We start from the raw sequence: 12,465 nt of genomic DNA on the forward strand, positions 1-12,465 counted from the left end.
TTCCGTGGCCGTGGCAGAGGAGCTCTGACACTTGAAGGGATTTTCGGGGATTTCAGCGGGGCTGCGGCTCCGGGCGCTGCTCGGGTGCCTCTCCCTGGCTGGGGCCGCTCCCTGCGCCAGCCCTGCAATTAGTGCCGTGTCCTGACAGTTATCTTAAATGGTGTTTGTGAGAGGAAACGCCGCTGCAGACACACAGACACACAGACAGACAGACACACAGACTGACAGAGAGCTGTCCTGGCACTCGGCAGGGCTGTACTGGGCTGGGGGAGAGGGGATTGTCTTGCATTGTGGGGAAAGAGAGGGATGGGATGGGATGGGATGGGAACTGGGAAACAGCAGCCACTGCATTGCCAGAGGAGCAGCTTTCTTCTCCCCTGCATTCCCAGAGGGAGCCCAGGCCCATCTCAGCAGCCCTGGAGCTGCAGAGGAAACCTCCCCCTTGTGCAGGATCCCTGCTGCTGCAGAACCACAGCTGGCACCACGTGGAAATTCCCGGCTGGAATCCTCATCAGAACCTCTCTGGTGACAATGCTGTTGGGAACACGCTGGCTGCACATTCTGGTGGTGTTCTGGTGTCAGGAGCTGGTGATGGCACCGTGCACCTCTGGGGCTGCAGAACTGGGTACAATTTCTGCAGCTGTGCAGCCAGCTTCCTTGGACAGTGAATCAGGAATGTTTGCTTGTGGTTTTGACCAGCCAGAAAGCAGACTGCTAACAGCTGAAGCTGATAAAAGTACACAAAGAAGATGATGCTGCTACTGAAGAAACCCATCCTGTCAGCTGGAAACCAGAAATTATCAAGCGAAAGCTATTTTAGTGCAGCAACATATTACTTCTGTAATCTTGTTTTGGCTTTCCTGAGAGCATTCAGTCACATTTTGTTCTGCCTACAACACCAGAGCAAGAAGCCAGCTATTTCAACATATAATAAATTTTATTTCTCTTTAGGAGGAAAAAAAAAAAAAAGGAACAGAGCTGCAGCGGCCAAGCCAATAAAACCCTGTGGAATGAGAGAGCCTGTGCTCGTGCACAAAGGTGTCCCACAAAATCTCATTATTACAGCAAGGAGGCTTCAAAGGGGTGGGAGCAGCAGGGGTGACTCAGCTGCTCCTGCCACTGCTGGGGTGCTCCGGGGCTGGGGCTGGGGGTCACACATTCCCAAACCCCACATTCCCATATCCCAGCACTGCCCCTGCCCCACATCCCAGGCCTGGCACCCCAGCCCTGCTCCTGCCCCACATCCCCACATCCCAGCCCTGCCTCGCCCTGGGTGGTGAGCACAGGCACACATCACCCTCACTGCACGCAGGGATCCCGAGGTGAATTTATCACCCCACAGAGCACAAGCTGCTGCACAGCCCTGCCAGGGCTCCTGTGCACGTTCCCATCTGTGTGTTCAGATCAAAGATGTTTGGTTTCACCTTCCAGCTGCCAGACCTCCCCTCAGAGGGGCAGCAGCAGCACGGGCAGCAGGCTGGGCACGGTGGCTTCTGTGAAATGCAGCTCCAGAGCCACAGGAGGTGCCAGGCTGGGTGCCTGGGCTGTGTTTCTGGGCAAGCACAACTGTCACTGCTGTGTGTGATCGAGGCCACACAGCAAAGGGACTGCTGGGCTGGGCACAGAGCTCAGGAAAGCACTTGGAAGATCTCCAGCAGATTTTATGGCAGAGAAAGCGCCGTGTGAGCAGTGGTGTGATGTAACACAGCACACTGTGAGGCTGCCTTTGATCCCAACACAGTAAACACCCAGAACAATCTGCTTTCACATCAGGGGAGCAGCTGCACCCTCACATGTGGAAGGTTCCTGCTGCACTCGTGGGTGTCAGAGGGGTTTGTGCAGCGAGGGCTGGACCTGGAGGAGGAAGGGGTGTGAGGAGAATCCCTCAGGTGTGTCCTCAGAACAGCAAACGGGGATAGAGGAACAGGACAGGGGGCAGGGGCCCGTGCTGCAGCTGGGGTGGCAGCGCCAGCAGTGTCCTGCAGAGCCCCAGCTGCTCCAGGGCTGTAAATCCTCAAACCCTGTCCCCATGTGCTCCTGTGCACCCCTGTGACATCCAGCACACCTGTGACACCCCGGGGTCACCACGGCCCCGAGGTCACAATGGCCTGAGAGCCCTGAGAGCCACCCTGCAGTGCTGGCCCTGCCTCTGCCCACACAGTGCCACCCTGCAGGGCCTCCTTCCTGACCACACCGCCCAGGTGGGTGTCCCAGCGCACAGCTCACAGCAGGGCACTGTCCCAGCCTGTCCCTTCCTGCGGGCTGCAGCTCCTTGCAGAGGGTGACCAGGTCACGGTGATGTCATCATGGATGGTGCTCCATCCCATCCCTGCTCTGCCAATCCTGCTGCTGCCATCAGGGGCTGCGTCCCCGCGGGGCTGAGAGCTCACAGCAAACATACCTGGTGCTTGGATGGCTCTGGGTGGGTCTGGGATGGCTCTGGAATGCTCCGGGATGGCTCTGGGATGGCTGTGAGATGGATCAGGGATGGCTCTGGATGGCTCCAGGGGGGTGGCCAGGCTCTGGCAGGAGCTCCTCCCCAGGGAGGTTTCCCTCTGAACCCTTCCTGCTTCCGCAGCCTTTCCCTGGGACCCTCCGGGGGATTTGCTGTGACGGCCAGCAGCAGTTTGGGAGGGATTAGGGATCTCTCTACGTAGAACGGGTGCAATAGGATTAGTGGGACTCTCCATTGAGGCACGGAGCCATAAATAGCACCTGGACCTTAAGCTGGTGCTTCCCCTCCGAGGCAGGGATCACCAGGCAGGTGCCTCCCCCCGGGCAGGAGGAGCCTCTGAGCTTCCCCCAGAGCTCCAGGGGCTGCAGAGGAGGAGCGGGAACCGAGGGGCAGCCCCAGGGCAGGGGCAGAGCCAGAGCTCAGAGCTCAGCCCTGAGTGACTGCAGAGCCCTGCTCATCCCTAGGCACCTGCATGACTTAGCAATGGGGCTGCCAGGGCAGCTGCAGCCTCCCCTCCACACCCAAACTGGTGACTGAGTGCTCCTGCTGGTTGGGTGCGCAGGCACAGCACAGTCCTGTGTGTGCCTGGCTCCTCCAAAGGGCAAAGGGGCACGAGCTGCCAGCACTCACCTGGGTGAAAACAGCAGATCTGAACAATCCAAGGCCAGAACAGGGGGCACAAACCTCACTGGGATGGCTGTGGTGGTGTAAAATCTGCTTTTCAGGAGTCAAAATGCCATTATTTTATCCCCTGGGGGGAATGGGCTGAGGTTTCCTTGTGGCAGCAGCTGTGGAATAACCTGTGTGAGCTGAGGTCCACTGGAGAAATGAGAGACAGAAAGAGGTGGTGAACCTGCAGGGAGCTGGTGATTCCCCTCAGAGGCTCTAAGGAGATTTCCAAACAATTTGCAGGCATTCCCCTTCTTAATAGATTTAGGAGCCGGGGAACAGAAATAGCACCAAGCACGACACGGAAAGCAGGAAACCTCTTTACAGGGTTAAAAATAAGCAAAGAGCAGAGCATTTATTTAGGACAGGGTGGCTAATTGCTGAGGGAAGAGGCAGTTTCCATTCGCACAGAGGTGTCGTCAATGAAAACAAGATAACTGAGTCATGCTTAGGTAACAGCAGCAGAAACGTGTCTGCAGCCCAGCACGGCCCTGCAGCAGCTGTGGGTCACCCCTGCGTGTCCTGGGGGTCACACCCCCCTGTGGTCCAAGCATGGGTCCCCCCCTTTGCAAGAGCTCTGCATGGGCTCTTTGCCTGCTCCTTGTGCCCTGTGTGGGCAGGCATCTCACATTTCTGGGGTAAAACCCACGTGGAGATGGACTGAGAGCAATGCCCAGAGCAGGAGGGGGCTCAGGGAGCTGTGGGGTCCCTGCAGAGGCACCCAGAGCTGCTGCCCCAAAGGACAGTGCCAGTTCTGCCATCACTGCTATGTCCTGTTGGCTCAGATTGTGTTGAACCCTTTTCGAGGCAGGGTTGCCATGGCTGTGGCTGCTGCCATCACCAGCAGCATGTGTTGCTGGCACTTATCACTGCTGTCAAGAGAGAATCAAGTCCTTTGTGTCTCATCATTCCTATTCTCTCAGCATTTGTTTAAAGTCTCTTCCATATTTCCAGAGCATCATTTGGGTTTAAAGTCCCTTTCTCTTTAAGCAGCACCAGCTCAGATTTTCCATGTGCAAACCCCTCAGCACTCACAGTGCCTGCCTGCCCTGCTGGGGATGCTGAGCCCGGGGACAATTCACATTTCTCTGCATCTGTTCCTCCACAGGTGGCTGGAACAGCAGCAGCCCCCGGCAGAGCCCACCAAGGAGAGCCCAGGGCATGGAGGAGGCCAAGGCAGAGCCGGGGGTCCCCCGGGCGCCCCCCAGGCCCAGGAACCGGCCGCCCCCCGGCGCCCCCCCGGGCTCCCACCTGGTGCCCGTGGTCGTGCACACCGGGGGCCGCCCCCTCAGCTCCTTCCACTTCGTGTTCTACCAGCGGGCCTGGCCCAACTCGCTGGCCCCGTTCTGCACGGCACAGAAACCCTTCTGCGGCTTCCGCTTCCAGGAGGGCACCGCGCACGGCCGGGCACGGCTCGGGGTGCCCAGCACCGACATCCGCAAGTGGCGAGCCTGCCACGGCCCCAAGCCATAGCCGGGGGGCAATAGAGTGTCCCTCGGGGCAATAAAGGCTGGGACAGCACGGGGGGACAGTGTGCCATGGTGTGAGAGCCACAGGGTGACAGTGTGCCATGGGGCAATGAAGGCCTGGGACAGCACGGGGGGACAGTGTGCTATGGTGCATGAACCAAGGTGCGTGTGCCATGGGGAGAGCCCTGGGCACCATGTCCAAGGTGGACAGCACAGGACATTGTGTCCCATTGGTGTGAGCAGTGTCCCATGGGTGTGAGCAGTGTCCCATCGGTGTGACAGCCTCGGGCACTGTGTGTGCCCCATCAGTGTGAGCAGTGTCCCCTGGGCATGAGCAGTGTCCCATCGGTGTGACACCCATGGGCACTGTGCCCCATCGGTGTGAGCAGTGTCCCCTCGGTGTGAGCAGTGTCCCATGGGTGTGAGCAGTGTTCCATGGGTGAGCAGCGTCCCCTCGGTGTGACACCCATGGGTGTGAGCAGTGTCCCCTCAGTGTGAGCAGTGTCCCATGGGTGAGCAGTGTCCCCTCGGTGTGAGCAGTGTCCCATCGGTGTGAGCAGTGTCCCATGGGTGAGCAGTGTCCCCTCGGTGTGACAGCCTCGGGCAGGGCACTGGGCTGGGTGGGGAGGCTGTGCCGCTGCTCCCCAGGGAAATATGCAGAGTGCATTTTGCTCTGCAGCCCTGCCCAGCCCGTCCTGTCCCTTCCTGCTGCCCGGGTGCCACAGCACAGGGCACTGCCAGCCCACCCAGCCCAGCTCACCTGGCTCAGCACGGCCTGGGCTGGGCTCGGGGCTCCTCTGCAGCCTCACCTGCTCAACAGGGCCACTACAGAATTAGCACATCCAATTAGTGTCCCTCAGCTTAATTCCTTTTCCGTGAGTGGTTTTTGATTGTGTAATGCTGCTTTTTTTAGCAGAGTTATTCCCAATTTACTGAGGTGCAGAAGCAATACCGGCCTCTGTTACTTGTTAGATAACTGCAGTTATATATTAAATGTGTGTTATGGATAAACTCTGCGGGACACCCTGGGCTCACACCTTTCACTTCCAGCCCAGGATCTGGCCCTTGGTGCTTTCTGAGATTTTATTCCCCAGTACTTCTCAGAATGCTGTGTGCCAAAGTGAAAACAACATTGGATTTGGTTGTGTTTACATGGAGAATTTTCCATGGCAATCCATCACAAGTGAAAATTGAAGCTGCATTTAACTGCACTGAGTTTGTAGTGCAGCAGCCAGGACACACTGCTGGGGTGAGCAGGGTGGGAAAAAACTCTCAATTAACAGGACCAAGACTGGAGACAGGACCCCTGGAGCTGGGGGGGAGGGCTCTTCCCCTTCCTGCTGTCTGCAATTAAAGCAGATTTAAACCTCTACCATTCAAAGCAATTACATTTCTATATTTGTCTCCTCAGACCAAATTCACCCTCCTGCTGTCTCCTCAGGAGCTGAGGTGGCTCTTTGGCTCTTGCCCCTGCCTGAGTTCCAGGCTCTGGAACCCTCTGGAACCCTCTGGCAGAGTGAGGGGAAGGGACAGCAAAAAGCACAAACAGCACAGAGGATCCAGAGTGGTTTTCTCTCATTTTTCCTACTCTGGTTCTGGTCCAAAAGTTGTTGCTCATGTGACGCCAGCCCCCCTTGCCATAAAGATAAATGAAGTGGATTAAGAGATTAGCTCATCACAGAGAAAATTCCACCCTCCTAATCTCCTGCTGGGCCTGTAATCTGCAAGACTTCCCCATTTTACCTTTTTCTATTTTAACCTGAACTCTTAATGCCTGGCAGGAGCCCAGCGCCCCTCCAGCCTCATTGGCTGGGGAGGGATTTGCTGGGTGCTTAAATGCCACCTTCCCTGCAAGGAGGGTTCTGTGCTTTTGGGTTTGCAGCAAGAGGAGCCTCCTGCGTCCATCCCTGCTGGGATCTGTACAGCACCAGGGATTTCCTGATGCCCTGACCCTGCGCTGCTGGGGACATCGAAGGCAAGAAGCACAATTGTGAGATTGTTTTATTTTCCCTAAATCTCACAAACACTCCGTTTTTGGCCGCAAAGGGCCCCGCAGCCGGTGTGGAGATGGGGAACATGGACGGGAAAACCGTGGAGGAGCTGAGCACCACCGAGTGCCACCAGTGGTACAAGAAGTTCATGACAGAGTGTCCTTCTGGCCAGCTCACCCTCTACGAGTTCAAACAGTTTTTTGGCTTGAAAAACCTGAGTCCGGCAGCGAACAAATACGTTGAGCAAATGTTTGAGACGTTTGACTTTAATAAGGTAAATATTGTCCTTCCCACTGGGCCGTGCAGGGCTGGGCTGGCTGGGAGGGAGGGAGCAGAACCTGCTCTGGGTATGTGCAGCCTGGTTCACATAAAGTGTGGAATCGGTTCTGGAACGTGAGAAATGCCAGCAGGAACCCTCACCCACTGCCTGCCCTGCAGGGACACACAGGCTTCTCCCAGAACTGGCATTTTCCTTCTGGAACAGGGGGGCTCTATCTGGCAGCCTTTGATCCCTTTAAAATGAAGTGCCCTTTAGTCCCTAAACACTGAATGTTGTGACAGTGGCTGTGAGGACAAGGGCTGCATTCACTGAGTCCCCAGCACGGGCTGGGGCTGCTTGAGCTGTGGGAAACTGGAAACTGTGAATGGATTGCACTGGGATTGGTTTTATTCATGGGAGAAGGAGCTTGGAATCCCTGGGGAGAGGGATTTGCCTCAGCAGGGATTGGGGAATGCAATTCCAGAGCAGGGATTTGGGAATGCAATCCCAGAGCAGGGATTGGGGAATGCAGTTCCAGAGCAGGGATTTGGGAATGTAATCCATGAGCAGATGTTTGGGAATGCAGTCCCAGAACATTGGGATTTTTGGGAAGCAGGTGGATGCTGTGTCTCCAACAGGAAACTGCATCCTCCTCTGCTTGCAAATGACCTGAAATTGCACCTCCTGTGAGGTGAGGAATCTATTTTATGGCAACCCAAAGGGCTTATGGCATTAATCCCATTGACAAAAATGCAAATCGGGCCCTAAACCCTTCAGGTGTTTGGTTGGTGCCTTGGCCTTTCCCTTGCTCACTGCTGTTTGAATGCCTGCCTGAAAGGGGAATTGATGCACAGGAAATCCTGCTGGGAAGGGGCTTAGCAGTTATTTGTCCCTAATCTGGCTGCTGCAGCCCTGGGATCAAGCAGATGATCTCTGCAAGGTCCTGGCCCCGGGGCAGTGCCTCTGTTCACTGACAAACCCTGGCTCATGCTCTGTACTGGGAATCATGGAGTCACTGAGGGTGGGAAGGGCCCTGGGATCCCTGAGCCCAGCTGCCACCGTGGGTTCACCATGAACGTGTCCCCAGTGCCGCAGGAGCCCTTGCAGGGAAGTGCCACAGACCACAGCAGGGCAATGGATCCTTTCAAACACCATGGGAAGGCTCTGGGGTGGGCAGGAGGCATTTTAACAACCCTCTGGCAGCTGTGGGTGTCACAGGCTCCTCTGGGGGCACTTTGGTGCCCGTGGGCTCAGGGCAGCAGCTCTGCAGTGCTGCCACCATCCTGGCTGCAGCTGGGCACCCAAACCATGGCACCAGCTGGGGTGGGCAAACACCCAGCAGGAAAGTCAAAGATAAAAGTGTTTGTGCTCCAAACGTGGAGCGGGCACAGCAATGGCACAGGGACAGAGGAACCCCAGCCCCAGATGTCACAGCGTGCTGGGGTCACCCCTGAGTGTGCTCCTCTCCTGGGATGGGACCCCCGGCAGGAGAAAGGAGCTGAGGGTGTGTGCAGGCAGGATGGGGCTGGGGGATTTATCTGGGCTCATCTGCATAAACCTCTGTGACCTCTGAATCCCCTGCTTTGGGCTGGTAATTAATGCCTGGTGTGTTAATTCCCCGAGCCAGGCCAGCTCTGTCCCTGAGCCACATCCACCAGCCAGTCCCACCCCTAACGGTGCAGGGCTGGGCTTGGTGATCTGGGAGCCTTTCCCAGCCTTTATGGCTTTATAATTCTATCATTCTACAGCATTTCTGCCCAGATTCAGGCAGAACCTTGGCTTTCACCACTGCACTCCACAAGCCCCTGGTCTCAGGGTGGAGGTGAAGTTCCAGGGGGAACTTCAGAAGCGACCAAAATAATCCTTTATTGCCTGACTCTGCTTTTAATCTCAGCTTGTAACCTTCTGCCTTTAGGATGGCTACATCGATTTCATGGAGTATGTGGCAGCCCTGAGCCTGGTGCTGAAGGGCAAGGTGGACCAGAAGCTCAGGTGGTATTTCAAGCTCTACGACGTGGATGGCAACGGCTGCATCGACCGGGCGGAGCTGCTGAACATCATCAAGGTGAGTGGGGACAGCTCCCCCATCCCTGCCCAGATGGGCCCTGGGTGCGGGGGCTGCAGCAGGAACTTCCAGCCATGAACGCCATGGTCAGCTACAGAACTGCCCAAAGCTGCTGCTGTGCTGTGCCAGCTGTGCCAGCTGTGCCAGCTGTGCCTCCAGCACCCCTGTCCTGCCCTGGCAGCTTGCTTAACCCTGGGCACTGAAACCAGGGCTGAGATAAGCACCTCAATTTAATCTGAGGGTTTTCAGAGGTGAATGGCTCCTGGCTTATCCCAGCATGCCCAGTAAATCTTGTAAAGCATTGATGGCCTTTTTGGGTGATTTTAATCTCCAGCCTTTCAGACAGGACTCACTCCTTTCCAAGCCTAACTGCCTGAAAACAAGTTTTAGCCCTGAAAAAGCATTTGGCCTTTAGTGTCTGGTGATTTGGCCAGTTGTTCTGATGGACACCCACCCCTGCAGAGCTCTCAGTAACTCCTGTGCCCTCGCTCCCCCCAGGCCATTCGCTCCATCAACCGCTGCAACGAGAAGATGACGGCAGAGGAGTTCACAGACATGGTGTTCAACAAAATCGACATCAATGGAGATGGTGAGGCCCCTCCTGGGCTCTGCCCTCCCTTCCCTGAGCCCCAGGACACCAGGCTGGGAGAGCTGGCAGAGGGTGGCTCCCTGTGCAGGCTGAGCCCCCCACCTACCCTGGCTCTGTGCTGGGCTTTGGGGCACAATGCAGGCACTGAGCCCCCATTGCAGGCTCTGTGCCAGTCCTGGTACAGGGAGCTCTGGGGCTGGGGGTTTAACAGAGCTCTGTGCCCTGCAGGCGAGCTGTCCCTGGAGGAGTTCATGGAGGGCGTGCAGAAGGACGAGATGCTGCTGGACATCCTGACGCGCAGCCTGGACCTGACCCACATCGTGAGGCTGATCCAGAACGATGGCAAGAACCCGCACGAGGCCGGGCAGGACGCCCAGGCTGCCCAGTAGCTCCCTGGGCTGTGCCTTGGCCTCCCCTGGCACTGCCACTGATGGGCTGTGCCTGCACTCCCTGCTGACAGAACTGTCCCCTGGGCACGGGGACCGGGGGGACACCCCTGGGTACCAGAGGAGAGGGGTGCAGAGCTAAATAACTCAATGTCCATCCCACACGGAGCTGGGATGGCTCTGGACACTCTGCTGAGCTCAGAGAGGGGACAGCCAGTGCTGCACGAGGCTGTGCAGAACAGGAGCTCACTGAGAGCACCCCAAAATTGCCACCAAAGCCAGAGGGGACAGCCAGTGCTGCACGAGGCTGTGCAGAACAAGAACTCACTGAGAACACCCCAAAACTGCCACTGAGGCCGTGGCCAGCACCCCCAGAGGGGTCCAACCAGCACTTGGCCCCGTGAGAGGGGTCCTGGAAAAGCAGATCCAAACCTTCTCCTTCCATTTGTATTTCCAGAGCAAGCAATCTCCAGTTCTGGTCGCTCCTTCCTTCACTCATTATTTGGTCAGCAGTGAGCAGTGATAATGTGAGATAAAACATTTGTGAGCTAGCACAAGGGGAGGGGTGAATGCAGTGGCTTTTCTTTGTTTAAAAGCACTGAAAACATGGAATGGTGCCTTTTTCTAACAACCCCCTGGACTGTAAGGAAATGCTTCTCCCTGAAGCATCTGCAAGGAAGGAAGGAAGGAAGGAAGGAAGGAAGTGCTTCCAGACAAGCAGGACCATTTTCCTGACCATTTTCCTGGGTGTCTTTTTCACTGGACAGAGTTTTACCTGGAAGCTTTTGTACTTCCAGTCCTACGGTGAGCTAATAAAGATGTTTTACAATATTATTTCAGGTCGTGCTTCTCCTCTCTTGCAATCAACCCTCCTGTTTCCAGCAGGACAGATTTAGTGGCCCACCCAAGCACAGAAACAGCTGCTCTGGGGTTGTTCTGGGGCTCACAAACCACAGCACTCTGGACGGGAGCCCTTGATGGTAAATTTGTCCACTCTCAGCCCTGCAGGAGGGAGCAGCTGTACCCTCATTGAGGTGGGCTGAGCTGTTACTCACAGCGTAATGTCAGATCCTAGAGCAATACAGCAGTGTAATGTAAGATGCTAATGCAATACAGCAGTGTAACTCTCCTTCTTGCAGCACAACCAACTCCCCCACAGGTGACCAGCACCAAACCCAGAGCCCTTTGGCCTTGGCACAGCACGGGGAGGGAGCTGAGCTCAGCGTGGGCTTCCTGGGCACCTCCCTGGGCACAGACAGCATCAGCTCTGCCAGAGCTTCCCTGAGCTCCCCTCTGAGCCCAGGGGGCTGCAGGAAGGGGCTTTGGGCAGCCAGATCTCCAGTTATAAAGCCAAAGTTGTTCTAAAAGGTGTCACACCCTGTCCCGCCCCTGTCCCCATCTCTGTGCCACGCCATGCCGTTATCCCATTCCCATCCCATCCCATCCCATCCCATCCCATCCCATCCCGTTCCCATTCCCATTATCCCCCTGTCCCACTATCCCGTTCCCACTATCCCGTTATCCCACTATCCCATATTCCCGTTCCCACTATCCCGTTCCCGTTCCCTTCCCGGTTTTTGCCCGCCTCGCTCCCGCCGTGTCCCGTCCCGCAGCGCCCCCTGCCGGCCACTCCGGGAGCAGCGGGAACGCGCTGGGACCGGGACCCCGAACCCGAGAGAATCCCCAAAACCCGAGGGAATCCCCCCAAAACCGCCCAAAACAGCCCCGGGATCCCAAACAGCGAATCCCCCAAAACGTGCACGCCCGGAGTGCGATCCGAGAGGCGAGGAGAGGCCACCGAAGCCATTCCTGGCCGGACTCTCCCTTTTCCCTTTCCGGCAGCCCCGGCGCTGCTCGGACCCCAGAACGGCCTCGAGGGCAGGGGCTTTTAGGATGATGCTCTTGAGACACCGTCTAGGCTTCTGAGCTGAGCTTAACTTTGAGGAAATGAAAGAAGAGAAAGGGAGGAAGGGAGGGAGGGAAAAGGAAGCACAGCAAGGAAAGAAAGGAAAGGAAAGAAAGGAGGGCACGGCAGGCAGGAAGGGAAGAAAGAAAGGAAGGAAGGAAGGAAAATAAAGGAGGAAAGAGAGGAAAAGAAGGAAAAGGAGGAAAGAAAGGAAAGGCATTTTGCCATGGCCCAGCTGGGCACAGGTGCTGTAAGAAAAGCGCTGTAAGAGACCACAGGCAGTGCCTGCAGTGACCGGCACGGGGCTCAGGAGGTCACTCTGGCCTCGCTCAGGACATTTTCCAAGGGAACCTGCCCCGGGTGCTCCGGGAATGACCTGGGCACAAACCCGAGCCCTGGGGGCCGCCCCTGCCCCAGGCTCAGCTGCGCCGGAGCAGGGCAGGGATCCCCCTCCCCTCAGCCGCCCATCGCGGCTGCTCGGCCTCTCCCAGGGATGCTGTGCCTGTCCCGGGCTATTTCAGGGTGTGATTGACGCCTCCCTGGCTCCTGCTCCCCCTTCCCTTCCACCTCAGCCTCAGCTGCAGCTTCCCAGCCCGGTTATTGCCCCTTCAGTCCCGCCCGGCTGCAGGGCACGGAGCAGATGGCAGCCCAGAAACGTCAGGTGGCATTTGCCTTT

General features: G+C 56.9%; 1 protein-coding gene across 1 annotated transcript; it reads left to right on the plus strand.

Annotated features, from left to right (window-relative positions):
* Positions 1-6,660: 6,660 nt before the first annotated feature.
* On the plus strand, positions 6,661-9,886 carry GUCA1A (guanylate cyclase activator 1A). Its single transcript, XM_064733089.1, has 4 exons — positions 6,661-6,858; positions 8,759-8,908; positions 9,407-9,497; positions 9,726-9,886. Exons 1-4 carry the CDS (start codon positions 6,661-6,663, stop codon positions 9,884-9,886), a joined length of 600 nt encoding a protein of 199 aa, XP_064589159.1.
* The last annotated feature ends 2,579 nt before the right edge of the window (positions 9,887-12,465 follow it).

The sequence above is a fragment of the Zonotrichia leucophrys genome, chromosome 26 (genome assembly GCF_028769735.1).
Source record: "Zonotrichia leucophrys gambelii isolate GWCS_2022_RI chromosome 26, RI_Zleu_2.0, whole genome shotgun sequence".
NCBI classification, from domain to species: Eukaryota; Metazoa; Chordata; class Aves; order Passeriformes; family Passerellidae; genus Zonotrichia; species Zonotrichia leucophrys.

Bases quoted from the DNA above. Each gene is read 5' to 3' on its own strand.
- GUCA1A (XM_064733089.1), top strand. From the start codon at position 6,661: ATGGGGAACATGGACGGGAAAACCGTGGAGGAGCTGAGCACCACCGAG. The intron at 6,859-8,758 runs GTAAATATTGTC...TTCTGCCTTTAG, and splicing joins AGACGTTTGACTTTAATAAG to GATGGCTACATCGATTTCAT. The intron at 8,909-9,406 runs GTGAGTGGGGAC...CGCTCCCCCCAG, and splicing joins AGCTGCTGAACATCATCAAG to GCCATTCGCTCCATCAACCG.